Below are 14,903 nucleotides of genomic sequence, written 5' to 3'. Positions count from 1 at the left end.
AAAACCCCAACCAACAAAACAGCAGCTCCTGCCACAGAGCAACTGTTTAAGTGGCAATGAAAAGTAGTGAAAAATGAGTAAACAGCTTTATGGTTTCAAATGGGAAAAAAACGGCTTCAGGCGTACGATCCAGTCTGCCGATCTGAACTTAAGGAGAGAATTCAATTTACTCCTGGCAGCAATACTAAACTTACAGCCAGCTGGGTATCACGGGGTCTCAGGAAACAAATCAGCAAGTGACCAGGAATTTCTGCATTTTGGCGAGGCCAGGGATAGATCTGTAGCAAACATTTCAGTTATGCCACATTTTCTATAGCAGCTTAATTAAGGTCTGGGTTTGTAATATTCCAGAATTTTATACCTTGTTTATTTTAATGGAACAAGTATCATTATTCAGCAAGCCCCAAGCCATGGAAGCATGTGAGAAAACCAAGATTTATTGGATAGTTGGTCATATGAGAGATAATGTGACAAAACGTGTAATGAACAGTCAAGTTCTCAGCCACTCTTATACTGCTGGAAACAAGTCACAGCCAGGAGAGGGTGCAGTTGCTCATGGCACATCACCATCTGGTCTTCCACCTCTGAGCAAGACCAAAACCTGTGTCTTAAGACACAGCTGCTTTTCCTGCTGGATTCGGCACTTCACTGGATAAAGACAGGAATTTGGGGCCAAGTGGATATCAAGATCTTAATTTAAATACAAGAGGTTCAAGCATAAACGGTCTGACTCTTGTTAAAGCATCCCTGTGATCTGGAGAATAAGCTGCATTGGCTGCACTCTTGGTTTTAATCATTGACCTCCTCATTTCCACCTATTGCACAACGGTGCTTTAGAGAAGAAAGTGCTCTGTCAGGAATGTGTTGCCTCAGGCCATTTAAATGCATTTTTGCAAAATCCTTTCATTCCAAGGGCTTCTCTCTGGGTTGTTTCTTTTTAATCCATAGAAAAAGAGAAAATTATGTAGCATGAGCCATAAGCGGTGACATCTTTTGACAGTCTCTGGCTGCACTGCATTCCCTGAACACATGGCTGAACGCAGGCTCGGATGCAGCTCTGCCACAGTCACATGCACTGGCCTTTGGCTTAGCTCTGATAACCAGTCTCATGGGTCCGTCTCAACATTTTTAGCACACAAACAAGAAGCTGAATTAAAACGTCTGATTAATGTATTTTGTGTTTGTTTGTTTATTGGTTGCAGTGAACGAAGTTTGGTTATATAAGAAGTACAAATGTAATTTTTTGCATTATTTCAGTAACAGTGTGTTACATGTACAAGTTTTAAATTCAGTTACATATATTTTAATGTTAATATACCTCATCTAGTAACCTTATCTCTGTCTTTGGCTTGCCACAAGGTGCTGAGACTATTTGACTTAACGTACATACAGGTTACTGAGTCCATTTCAGGTCAGAAGGACGCGTTTCTTCACCTGGATATCCTGGGACAGCTTTCCTGAAATTGCCAAAGTACATCAGTAGCAGCAGAGCTTGCCCAGAAATACATCTGCAGTCAAGCAGTCTTTATGCCAGAGATAAGAACTTGCTCATAACCAATACAAAACCCCTTAAAGTACATTACTTTGTTATCAGTTTGTGCTGTTCATTGTATTTCATTAACCAAATGATATTTCATTCTGTGAATTGCTCTTTAGTTAAAAAAGACGACACCCTTTTAAATATAGAAACTACCATCCCTCTCAGTAATAAAATATGTCTCCCAAGGCGTGCCTGATGAAGGTATTCAGTTATTGAAATCAGCACTAGTGTACCACCTAAAATGAATGCCTCGGTTTTTAGAAGTGTGCAGCATTTCCCCCAATTGCTCGTGGTGTTCTGTCAATGAAATAGTTTGTTTCTGGGCTTAGGCAAGGAGCAAGATGAGAATGGTCACACCGTCACAACAAACGTTTTTCTGCAACCCTTTTGCTGGTGACATGGCTGATCTGCAGTCTAGTAACACTGTCTCTCTATTTATAGAGCTGTGTCTCAAAGTGCCACATGACTGTGGTTCTGAACAAAATCAGTCACTGCTAAAGCTCCTTCTGACCACTGAGCCTCATGCTGAATTGATGTAGTGCAAAATCTTTCTAGAATGACAGCAATCGTCCATGCCTGCTACAATGCTCACGGATGGTGTATGCATTTCCCTCATAGAGCTGCATACAGAAAAATGAACTACAAACAGGAAATATTTGCTCAAAAAACTATCCAAGCTTGAATTTCTGCTTGCATTGCATTTAAATCTTCCATGAAGTTGTACAACTCTGTTTTGTTTAATAGAGCGTTGTTTTAGTACTTACAGAATCTTTTACAATATAGAGCCCAATCAAAAGGTAATCCTAGCTGAGGATAATGCTGATCAGTATATTTACATTTTGTTGTGGTTATATGCACAGTTTGTTACAGTGGCCCAGGCATGGTGCTGTTTTTGATAGCCTGAGAATGTGACAACTCCATTTGTAACAAGTAAAAGTAGTAGCGTTCCTAATGAACATTTTCAGTACATATCAAAACAAGATGCATATTCAAGCAGCCTCTGACACAACAGCTTGATGTCAGATGAACAGAGCTGGGAGTGAAGGGGTTTGTGCTTAGGCTTCCCTGCCTGCATACTCAGTTCAGGCCTGGAGCACTGAGGGTTTTACCTGGGGAAACAACAGTTGTGAGCACTGCAGTCCAGGTGAGCGCTGTGGAGCCCTGTACATGAAGGAGACTGGGTAGCAGGGTTACCAGGCTGTAATCAGGAGGACTGTCAGTACAAAGAGGCAGAAGACAAACAGAAAGCCATTCCCAAATAGTAGACAGTCAGGCTCCTTCTTCAAAGTTGAATGAGCATTTCTAACCTGATGGCAAGTTTCTCTCCTGAACAGCTTTTTTCACCTACTTGTCCTTATTCATTTGCTGAGGCAGATGTCAGATACTGTATAAACACTGTAGCTTGCAAATTGCTTGCAAATTCTTCAGTGTTTAAGCCTGATATTTATTTTGCCTCCATCTGAGGTATTTCCTAGTCCCATCCATTGAGGTTGCTTTGGTTCACATTGCTGAGCAGCATAGAACCCCTCAGCTGGATTGCTTCTCACCACTCTGACCCAGACATTGTGCTCTTGGGGCACACATGCTACTCTAGATGTAGTCTGAAGTAAAGCTGTTAGAAGGCCTTCTGCAGCCTTCAGTTCTTCAGTGCTAGATGCGTTTGTTGTTTTTTGTTGTTGTTGTGTTTTTTCTTTCTTCTTCATATTTCCTCCCCTTTTACTAGTAACCGTACTAGTTACTAGCTTGAGCAGTAATTCCTGCTTTTCCTATCCAGAGCTTTTTTCCAGCAGCGTACTATTTAGCCAATACCTTTTGTTTTTCTGCTCAGAGGAGAGCTCTGCCATACTGAACGGTGCTTTTATGTGAGCTAATCCTCAAATTTCTTCTCCTCTACAGAACTAAGCTCATTTCACTTCCCCCTCCACTTTAAATAAATGAGGTTTTTCACTCACTGCGGTATCGTTCAGATAAGCAGTGGTATAGTACTGAGCAGCCTACATTTATGAGGATTAATCCAAGAAAGAAGGTACCAAGCAGTTGATCACTAGTTGTTAGTAATGGCATCAATTTCTTCAGCGAACATTAACAAGATAAACAACAGGGATGGCACATGCTCCTATGCAAGCACTGACAATAAGGTTCTGAAGGACTCAGCTTAACAGCTTGTGTCAGCTGGTGAGGTTAATGGAAAAGAATTTGTTATTCAGGTCACTTAATGAAAATAACCTTGGGAAAGCTTAGCAGAGACCTCTGGGGTGAAATAATCTATTCCTCTTCTGCTTCCATCACTCTTAGTTAACCCAAAACACAGAAAAAGCTGATCTAAACATGAACTCAACCTGTCAGTAGTGCAGGAGGAACATCAGCAATTACAGCATCTTGTAATATTTGCTGCCCCTCTGGTGACAGTAGGCAGAATGCAGCCTTAGGAGCAAAGGCTTTCCTTGCATAGTCCCATCTCTAAAACAAGACAGCTTGTTCATTAAGATGCAGGCTATCAAAGAGATGTGCAAGACAGCAATAAAAATGATCACTGTGAGCCATGTTATTTTTAGCCAGTGCATGGTCCTTGGATCACCTAGATACACGGAAGAGACCATAGCAGCCATCCCTTGCACAATTCCTGCTCTGCGTTCTGCTGGTTTGTTTTGCTGTTCAGATATAATCAGCAGTGAGCTTCAGTTCCTGTAATGTGAGACATTAGACCGATCTGTTTCCAGACTCCAGAGAGCCCCTGTTTCTCTGCACTGCCATTGCCCTTCTCGTCCTTTTAATTAAAGTGCTGCAAGCTGCCCAGGCAAATACATCTTTTGCAGAGTGGCTGCCTGATTTCTGTGAAAGCAGAGCTTCACCGTGAGGGTAGGGCTTGTGACAGCAGCCAGAGTAAATGATGGGAGATCATTTGGCAGATACCCCCAGATTGATCCCACGCCTTGAGACAACTCTTTTGGGAGCCCTGGATCCAGCTTTAAGAAGCCGCAGGAGCAGGACATTAGCAGACATGTAGCCCTGTCCCCACCTGTAACGTTACTACCTTTTCTACAAGGCTTTTTCCCTTTCCTGAGCAACAAGAATACCTCATCTGTACGTAGCTGAAAATTCTTTTTACAGCTCTGGGTACAGTAATTTCCATACAGGAAAACAAGATTAAACTTGACAGTAATAGGGGTGATAGAGAGGAGGAAAGCGCTCTTCCTTTGAGGCAGAGGCTCTGAATGCAGCAGCCAGCAACTGACTGAGCAAAGGGGGGGAAGAAGATAAAGGCAGTTATGCAAGCAGCAGGGCTTAAAAACACTTCAGAGAGAGAAAGAAAAGAGGAACATGCACCTTTCTCTTGACATTTAACAAACTACCTAAACCAGCTAAGCAAAGGAAAAGAAAGAAGGTCACAGACCTTACAAAGAGAGCTGCTTTCAGCTGTTTGTTACCAGAGATCTTAAAATACCATTATCCAACCTTGCACAGAGACTCCAAGCCCTCCATGACCTGCAGAAAACCATCACTACAATTCTGTTTCCCCACCATGAGCTGTATTTATAGATTCCCTTCTGACTGCCTCTGTGGGAAGAGCCTTGTTAGCAACGACTGCCCCTGTGTGTGATTTAACTCCTTAGATTCTGCCACTGGGGTAGCAAAGTCATAGTATTTCCAGGCCTCCCAGTATGCCCTGCTCCAGTAAATGACCCCCTACCTCAGTGTGCTGCTGGCCTCTGGGAAAGCATTGCATGGTGAATAGGCTGAGTCCTGATGCATGTAGAGGTTTATTAATCAGCACCAGCCCAGGAGTCCTCAGCATTTTAGTTCTACAAAGGCAATTCACTCCGAGGGAAATCAGTTTCAGTGGTCAGAGGTTCTCTGTCCCACAACCTGTTTTACATCTAGCCCACAGAAAGATTGCTAGCTGCTTGCTGCATGCTAGTTGTCGTTACTTTACTTTTGTTTTTTTTGTGGACTGAGTAATGTTTCCTGTCGTTAGAACTCTTTGACAGTTGTTTCTATGAAATGCCTTTGACATTTGCAAGGGGAAGCAGGCCTACTGTTCACCAAAACCAGCAATCACCCCCTGAGCAGCAGGATGCCAGCTGCCAGGGCAGGAGTGGTGGGCACATGAAGTACAGTATGCCTGAGTAATGATTAACACACAACAAAGAGAGCTGCCTGTGCTGCAAATGGAAACACACTGCGTGCTTGGGATGTAAGAGCATTTCGGTCTAATTTTGCACTCTGCATATAGTAATAAGACACAACAGGGTGTGCATTAAGCTCATCTTTTGAGAAGTGCAACGGTAGCTGAATAATGCACACCCTGGAGTGTCTTATTTGTAGTGGACTATGGCTCATTAATTTTACATTTAAATTTTTTTCAAACCCATTAAAATAAAAACAGATCTATTCTGAGGGCAGTTATGTAATGTATCCTTCCACTGAAAAGTAATTTCAAATAAAAATAGTAGGGAAAAGGTGAGGAAGAGCTTTGCTCAACTGTGGACCAGAGTTTGGTTTGGTTTGCATAGCGCCTGCTGTCAGTAGGTTCCTGGCCTGCTAATGCATGTATATAATGGAAATAATGATAGTTGTGGAAATCTATTCAGTGTTTCTAGGCTTTTCTTCCTGTGTAATTGCTTGTGCCTTTGTCTTCCTTTCTCCTATGAAAGTTCTCCTTTTGGTATATGAACCAGTAGCCGTTTCAGACAGAGTTCACATATAAAGCATTCAGATGGGATTGTGACTTACTTTTACACCAACCTGATCATGTTCTGAGGGTAGAGAGTCAAGATTTCAGGCAAGATGGTTTTGCCAGAATAGAATTGTGTGCATACACACCAACGCAACAGGATTGAAGGCACATAGGGTGCTATGAAAACTTTGTTTTACTATGAGATTACTTTATAACAGTATGAAGGAGGAACATCAGTTTTCTGCTGTCCCGAATGAAATATGACCATGTTTTTTCTCCTTCGTATAGGTTCCAACCTTGATGATGGACACACAGTTTTCGGAATTCACTCCAGATATCACACCAATAATGCTGGCGGCTCACACCAACAACTATGAAATCATCAAACTGCTTGTCCAAAGACGGGTAACTATTCCACGCCCACATCAGATCAGATGCAATTGTGTGGAGTGTGTCTCCAGTTCGGAGGTGGACAGCCTGAGGCATTCCAGGTCAAGGCTGAACATCTACAAAGCCTTAGCCAGCCCCTCACTGATTGCCTTATCAAGTGAGGACCCCATCTTGACAGCCTTTCGACTGGGCTGGGAGCTGAAAGAGCTCAGCAAAGTGGAAAATGAGTTCAAGGCCGAATATGAAGAGCTTTCTCAACAATGCAAACGTTTTGCTAAGGACCTTTTGGATCAAGCACGGAGTTCCCGAGAATTAGAGATTATTCTCAATCACAGAGACGATCAAAGTGAAGAGCTGGACCCCCAGAAATGTCATGATTTGGCAAAGCTAAAGGTAGCAATAAAGTACCACCAGAAAGAGGTAAGAGCCATTTGAATGCAGAGGTTAGTGAAGGCTGCACATATTTGATGAAATTAGTCCTGTTTCAAGTCTCCATAGATTTGTTTAGGAAAGACATGGTTGCTGAATGGGAACCAGTGGGGTGTGTGTGGATCAAGTGGAGAACCATGTGCAAATGGGTTAGTCACAGCCCGGAGGTTCAGTGCACTGCCGTGACAGCATGAGTCTGCTAGCAGGACTGCAATCTGGTAACAGGAGTGGAACTTGCTGCAGGAAGTTATGGCTTATATGGCACTGGCATTTTCTATTTCAAAGATACTTGAGTCCCTTTTCATTGTAACCCACCCCCTATGAAGAACAACAGTCAGAGATTTACGGGTTTGTTTGCTCTGAAAGCTTTTCCCGGTAACTGCCTTTATACAGGAACCAGAAGAGTTTGTCACAGAGTTATTGACTGCAGGAAATATAATACATTCTTCACTTCCTCCAGCTCCCACACACTTCCTAGCACCCATTCAGCACTAACTTGTAAGGGCTACAGGAACTACTGCAGCACAAGAAAACAGGAGAGGACAAGGACATGCTCAGTGTTTCAGGTTCCCGCATTAACATGTTTTTTTTTCTGTTGAAAATGCTTGTGTGATGCTAGGAAGTAGATCTCAATCATGCAAATACTTTACACCTGAAGCATCTCAGGTAGGTGCTTGATTCTTGATTCGTCCATGTCTCCAAGGTCTTAGAATCACTTCTCAAATCAGACTTCTGCCCGCATTACCAGAAAGGAAAGACATAATATAGGTAAAGGGCACAGAGCCTTTCAAAAGCCCTGCAGATCTAGAGATTTACAAGTTGATTCAATAAAGGCTATGAACCCAAGGAGAATGCTGACAACAGTTTCATTAGTTGGCTCTGGAATTTCTTTCTCTTTCCAAATCTGGACAGAGTTTAATAGATGATAAATTGCTATTGACCAGTAATGTTCTTAGGTTATCTGAAAGAGGAATTTGGTTTGCTTGGGTGAGGAAGTGAATTTCAATGTCTGTTACATTCTTCTGTGTCTGCAGGGTGACAGGAATAGTGGAAAAGCTTGCACATTATTCTTCTCACTACGTTCCCTGTATTTGAGGGTTTATTTTTTATACACTGACCCAGATGAGGACAGCCTGATAAGATAGCTTCCACCTCCCAGAAAGGCTGCTCCTGTCACCTGAGGTAAAACAGTCAAGAAGTGAAAGATGCAGATTTTCCTTTCTTCCCTTTGGTCTGTTTAGCCTCCTGAGTGCCAGCCTCTTGCTGCAACAAACTGGAGGTGAAGCCTCAGGCTCTCTAGAATGTAACATGTGGTCACTTAATGCTCTTGCTGGTCTATTCCAGTAAAGTATCACTGGGCTCATTGGACTTCATGTCAATTTCTGCTTTTAACACCAGCTGACAGTGCTAGGTAACGCCATACGCGCATTAGGGACACAAACAAGTAGTGTAGAATTAGTCTGGGGAGTTGTATTGTAACATATTAGTTCAGATGTTCCTTGAATCAGAAAAGATCAGAAAACTGCTTCTTTTTTTTACTGTTCAGGTAACCACAGACATAACCCTCATGTGTGCCCTTCAGCAGCCAGGACACCTCCAGTGCTGCACAGTGTGGTATTGTGTCACAGTTCAGGCTCACTATTGACACCCAAGCACAAATTTGTGGCTTCCACTTGTCTTCTGTTCATATTAAGATGTCATAAGTTGGAAGAGGTTCACTGTATTTGAAATGTAGTGCTGAACAGTCCTGAGGTTCTTTTATTCTCAAGTAACAAACTCTTAATATAAGCTTGCTTGCTTGACAGTGTTAATCCTTTTTTTTTTTTTTTTTAATTATTTTCAGGGGGGTGGGGGTGGACATACTTGACTGAATTCCAAACATATGGACAAGTTCCATCTTTTGTGGGATATTCACGGCAATTCCAGCACATGAATGATAGCAAATAAGCACAAACTGTGTTGCCAGCTAGTGCTGTTACCAGAGCAGGGACAGAATGAAGGTGCTTAGGAAACCAGCACTACTGAACCACCTCATCCTTCCTGCTTATTCACAAGCCTTTGATGCAGCCTGCAGCATAATGCTTTTATGCAACAAAATCTTGCAGTAGTTTTCTCATCGTCTTAATTGGTCCAATATGAAACACCAAGCAAGATACTAATGTCATTGCCAGCTTCTGAAAAAAAAGGAGTAGGAACATTTAGTGGGAGACACTGAGAAGTGCCTTTTAATCATGACTGAAAAGTATCAGACTAAGAGAATTTTTGTGAGGGACAAGGAGGAAAATAGAAACAAGATTGGTTTCATGAAAGGCAGTTCTGCAGAAACAGCAGACTTTGTAAAAGAAGATCATCTTGTTCCACAGAAGTATTTTATATCTTAGCATTGACAACCTTACAAGTCAGATCTCCAATAGCAATAGGTGAAAATCCAGAGTGAATGTTATTTTCTGGGACTGTAAATTGTTACCACAGTTGGTAGTTCTTTATATTCAGCATAAGGAATGCGTGGTCTCACATTGATTTTAGCCAAATTGCAAGAGAAAATTTTCTGCAGCTTTTTCCTTTTGAGTGAAATAAATGTTGAAAAATCCCACAGAATAGAAATTGATTCAATTTCAGCTTAATCAAGCAGGTATGTTCGATTTCTATATTCTTTCTAGTGAAGTTGTTTTAATCAGAATAAGGATTTGGTAAACAGGTCATTGCCTTTGGATGGAGGCTCTGTACTGTGTATTTTGGGTAGAGAGTAGCACTTAGAGTTATGCTTGCTTTCTACCAGCATCAGTAGATTGGAAATTCAGAGTACTTTTCACCAGACATTATTCAGTGTTTTTCTCCTCAGGACATTTGAGCTGACACCACCGTGCCTTTTTTGTTTCCTTTGCACTCTGATACTGAAAAGTAGGTTCTTGTTTTGCTCCAGATACAGAAAAATAGCAGCCTTCAAATTCCAAGTGCAGGTTGATGATCTCGAGCATTGAACATACAGGACTGAAAAATGTCTTCATGGGAAAAGTTAGACACCTATGGATAGTTCTTGCTCCAAACTGAATCCTTGGAGGAGAGATTTTCAGAGCTAGTTAGGTTGCTAAATGTGCAAGTAAGTGGGAGGTCAGATTTTAAACAGAATAATCTGGGTAAGTGCCTGAAACCTGTTGTAGATTAGACGCTTATCTTGCTGACGCAGTTTGAAATTCCGCTGTTAAATTATCTGCATGTTTTGGCACCTAACTACTGGAGAAAAATCTGATCTTGTAGGTTAACTTTAGCAAGTAATTAGCAATCTGCCCCACCATCAATACAGCTTCCTGTTCCCTGGATGGAATCCAGTAAGCGTGCTCAGGGTATATGCAACTTCATCACTTAATCTGGCATGAGCCCCTCAGTCTTCACAGAAGACTGATCAAGGGCTGATTGGTGAGGGAAACTACATCACTTCAGCACATTTAACATTGGTCTTATTGCAAAGGGTCCATCCAGGTAAGTACTACAGCCATGTAAGCATCCCCCAGGCAGGCATACTGAAAACCATACTTCTTCACTTCCACTTTTGGAAGAAATAATCTTCATGAGATCATAGGAATTCTTCTGCTAAGAGAAAAGTAGGCTTTCCCATAAATGCTCTGTAGTATACGGGATTTATCTTCATAGAATCGTTTGAGTTGAAAGAAAACCTTAATGATCATCTAGTCCAACTTCTCTGCAATGAACAGGGACATCTACAGCTCAATCAGGTTGCTCAGAGCCTGGTCCAGCCTTATCTTCGGTGTCTCCGAGGACCACCTCCTCTGTGGTACACTGTGCCTCACCACCTTTATTGTAAAGAACTTCTTCCTTACATCCAGTCTAAACCTCTCTTCTTTTAGTTTGAAACCTTTTCCCCTTTTCCTATCACAACAGACCCTGCTAAAGAGTCTGTCCCCTTCTTTCTTAGAGCACCCCTTTAGACATTGAAAGGCCATTCTCAGGTCTCCCTAGGGCCTTCCCTTCTCCATACTGCACAGCCCCAGCTCTCAGCCTGTCCTTCTAGGGATGTGTTCCATCCCTGGGGTCATTTTTGTGGCCCTTCTCTAGATGCACTCCAACAGCTCCATGTCTCTCCTGTGCTGAGGACTCCACATGTGAACACAGCACTCCAGGTGAGGTCTCACAGCGCAGAGCAGAGGGGCAGCTCACCTCCCTTGCCCTTCTGGCCTTGCTGCTTTTGTTGCAGCCTGGGTTATGGTTGGCTTTCTGGGCTGTGAGAGCACATTGCTGGCTCATGGCCAGCTTGCCACCCACTAGTACACCCAAGTCCTTTTTGGCAGGACTGTGCTCCATCCTTACATCCCCCAGCATTAAATTCTTGTATTCATGACTAATTTTGGAAGAAAAGAAGGTGCTGAAAGCTTAACACAAAAAGGCACAGCTCAGCTGTTGGAGATCAATGTTCACTATGTTGTTCTGGCACCACGTTAGCTCTGCATTTGTTAATTTGTTTGTATTTCTAAGAAAAGATGAGGAAAGTCATCTCTTAAGATCTTGATAGTCACTTAAAGCACAGTTGTATTGCAGTGTTCTGTCACTGTATTAAAGAATAGAAACAGGCTGAATGCAGATATAATTTCTGTGTCCTTTAATGTATTTTAGACTGCCAAAATATTGTAAAGCGAACATAGTATAGCAACTAATCAGGTCTAAAATAGCAGATTACTTCTTGAGGTGTAATTTCAAGTTACACGAAGTGTATGTAACAATCTGATAACTGTGATAGTACCAATATATATTCACCGTACTTCAGCTTTCCTGATCTCCATCACAGGTCACTCACATCTTCAAAATAAAGTGGAACATCACAGTAATGGGGTTTTAATACTTTCTATTTTTCCAGTATCAGTAGTTGATTCAATTGGTATATCTTTAAGAAACATGCACAATGCAAAGCACTCAGAAAACATGTATTTTATCTGAGACCATTTTGCTTAGCACTTTCACTGCATTACATCAAAGGACTGCATGAAATTCCCTCTCAGAAACTGTTACCTTGGTCTCTTTTACTGACTGTACTCTAAATCAATGACAGGAAAGGAGAAAAATGGAATTGTTTACTTTTCTGATTTAGAAACAGTGCTCTTTGCTGTTTTCTCTTCAGGGTGGAGCTTCAGAAGTTCTAGTTCGTTTTTCCAAGTCATTTACATAGCCAAGAACCTCCTGAGATACGGTACTGGAGTGCATGAATAATCATTCCTGCTGTGCCACATATTTTTCAGCTGTGTCTTGACTCTTTCAACTGTGTAGCTGCAGTAGAAGCACCGCATCATTCTCCAGGGACTGTGCATAAACCTGGTGAATTTCTAAGGGCACTTCAGTTGGTGTATAACAGGAGCTTTTAATAATATCACAGATGAATGAAAAATGAAGTGCAAGGGCTATGAAAATCAAAGCTCATTTATTGCACCTTGTTTACCTGTTTTGAAAGCCATTCAGATATCTTGATGGATAGTCACAGATCCAGTCTTTTCTTGCAGCCAGTGCTGAGTTTCTCTCCCATGGCTTTGTCTGTTTTCTTGCCTCACTGACTGGCAGTATGATACAGGGCTGAATATTTTTATTACGCTCTTTAAAAGCACAATAAAAAGAGAGCTCTTCAGTGAGCTTGCAGAACTCAGAAGATTAATAAAAAAAGCTTGCACTTGCAGTTTTGTAGAATGAAATCATACTACATCATGAAAAGATTGTTATTAGGACTAGATGGGGCAGGCAGAGCTGCTCCTTGTGGAAGCTTTTTCCTTTTTCATGACCTGGAACATCTGTATCTCTATTTCCAGTTCTATCCTACGCCATAAACCTGAGCATAGCTTTAGGGATTTCTGGAGAACTCAGTGCCCATCTGTCACCTTCCATTTTCCATCAGCACTCATTCATTATTGTGTGCAGCAAAGTTCCCATCTGATGTGTGAACAGTGGCCTTTGCTAAAGGAAGCTGTTTTTTCTCAGACTCAGTCCAATCAAACTGATGACCACACTGCAACATCTTCCATGTATGGAGTACTAACAGAGCTGCTCCTAACAGTCTGAACAGCAGACCTTTGAGTTGGCAGGTGGGGAGACCTGTCTGCATTTGTACCCTTAAAACAAGTTTTTTTCTGTAAGTATCCAGGAGCCACTACTGTATGGGCTGTGTTGTTGTCAGGCTTATTCACTCAGTTTTGGAAATTAGCATGGAAATTAACCCATATAGCCACACTGTGTTACAGAAATGAGGAGTAGTAGTGCTTAAGTGTGACTTCTTGCCAGACTTGAAAGAAGAGGAATAAGAAGAATAAATATTCAAGGATCTGATGGTTCATCAGTTTGACAAAATGGACTTGAATGTTTATTTGAGGAAACAATATTATTTGGCATATTATTCACGTAACACCAAAATGTTCTAACGATGAAGGTTAGGCACATATTGCAGCTGTCGCAGAACAGAACTGCAGAAGACTCTCTTTTGACAGCAAAATCATCTCTGACTAATCTTGTCATGCACAGATTTTAAAAAACAACATAAGACAGTTATGTCAGTCAAGGACAAGGACTTTGCTTGAATCAGTGTAATGTGAATCAGGCAGTAAATGCCGGGATCATTCTTGAAGTCATTTTTGGTGCCTTGTGCCTCGGACTTAAATGATCTCTTGGACAAAGACAGGAAATATGTTGAAAGCTAAAGGCATTGTCACTGTTGTAAGAGCATTCAAGAGTGATTTATTGAGTTTGTCGTTTCCCTGAGCTTCGTGTATCCCATCAGTCTTGTTGCTAGCAAGAGAAGAGGCCTGAGAAGCCAAAAGTTAAAGTACAGGATGTGATTGATTGGCTTTCTATAGACAACAAAAACTGGAAAGGAGAAGCAACATTCTTGGTATCTGTAAGCAAAGTGCTCAGTCGTTCCTTGTCTGAAAGTCTAGAATGCCATTCAGAATCAGCTTTACATCAGTCTTCAAGAGTAAGTATATCTTCTTATTCATTCTCATTTTGAATGATAGCCCTGAACAATAAACTCTGTATGGCCTCCCTTTTGTATACATAAACAATCGTTACTGATTATCCGATTTCTGTGCGTTTTATCTTCATTTCTGTCTCTTAGTGAATGGTGGTTTGAAAGTCCACAGAGATTCTACTCCCCTTATGCCTCTTATATGTGCATCAGCTCCATCATCATCCAGATGAGCCATTTAGATGTTTTTAGACTGGAAACATGGTTACCCCATGGTTCTTCACTGCAGGGAAAGTGAGACGGACGGATGGGTTAGCCATAATCCCCCCAGTTGAGATCTTCTGCGGAATAACAGTTAAAAGCTGAGACTGCCATTTTGCGTTCTTATTCTTTCTTTACAATCTCTGGCCAGTTGGTAAACATCCTTCAGCACAGAGTATGTCCTTCTCACCCCATAGCAGTGGTATCATCCAGAAACAGAGCAAGACTTCAGAGATTCCCGAGGATGCAAGAACCGTTTACAATATGCTGGTCTCTTCTGGATATTGGAAGAGAAGTCGAAAGGAAAAGGAAACCAAAATTAAATAGTTTCAGCACAGGCATTTCTCAGGTTAGAAAGGAAATAAATGGAAAATGTTTTTAGAAGTTTTTATTAACACTAATAAGGTATAGTAGGTATTTAAAAATACTTGTGAATGACTTTTAAAATTCTTGTGTTTGCTTTACTTATCACTTATTTAATGTAAATGTTAAGAACTCACTAGGGAGAATAAACTCAGCGCTTTACCTAAGTCAGTATCTTCTCTACTTCAGCTGAAGCCTGCGAGAGCTCCCGGTGTTCATTTGCAAGACTTGTAACTCTTCAAGTGCTGTCTGCAAGAGGACTTAGGAAAGTCTGCAAGATTTGCCTC

General features: G+C 41.6%; 1 protein-coding gene across 6 annotated transcripts in view; it reads left to right on the top strand.

The window, feature by feature from the left end:
* TRPC5 (transient receptor potential cation channel subfamily C member 5) overlaps positions 1 to 14,903 on the top strand; it is a 96,785-nt gene that overhangs the window by 37,311 nt on the left and 44,571 nt on the right. For all 6 annotated transcript variants that reach the window (XM_072334679.1, XM_072334678.1, XM_072334674.1 and 3 more), the window contains exon 3: positions 6,507 to 7,028. In XM_072334679.1, the coding sequence (XP_072190780.1) occupies positions 6,507 to 7,028 (522 nt within the window). The remainder of the gene's footprint in view (positions 1 to 6,506; positions 7,029 to 14,903) is intronic.

The sequence above is a fragment of the Excalfactoria chinensis genome, chromosome 4, assembly GCF_039878825.1.
Source record: "Excalfactoria chinensis isolate bCotChi1 chromosome 4, bCotChi1.hap2, whole genome shotgun sequence".
In the NCBI taxonomy this organism is placed as follows: Eukaryota; Metazoa; Chordata; class Aves; order Galliformes; family Phasianidae; genus Excalfactoria; species Excalfactoria chinensis.
The sequence above is the reverse complement of the archived record's forward strand: the minus strand, read 5'-3'. Positions and strand labels throughout refer to the sequence as shown.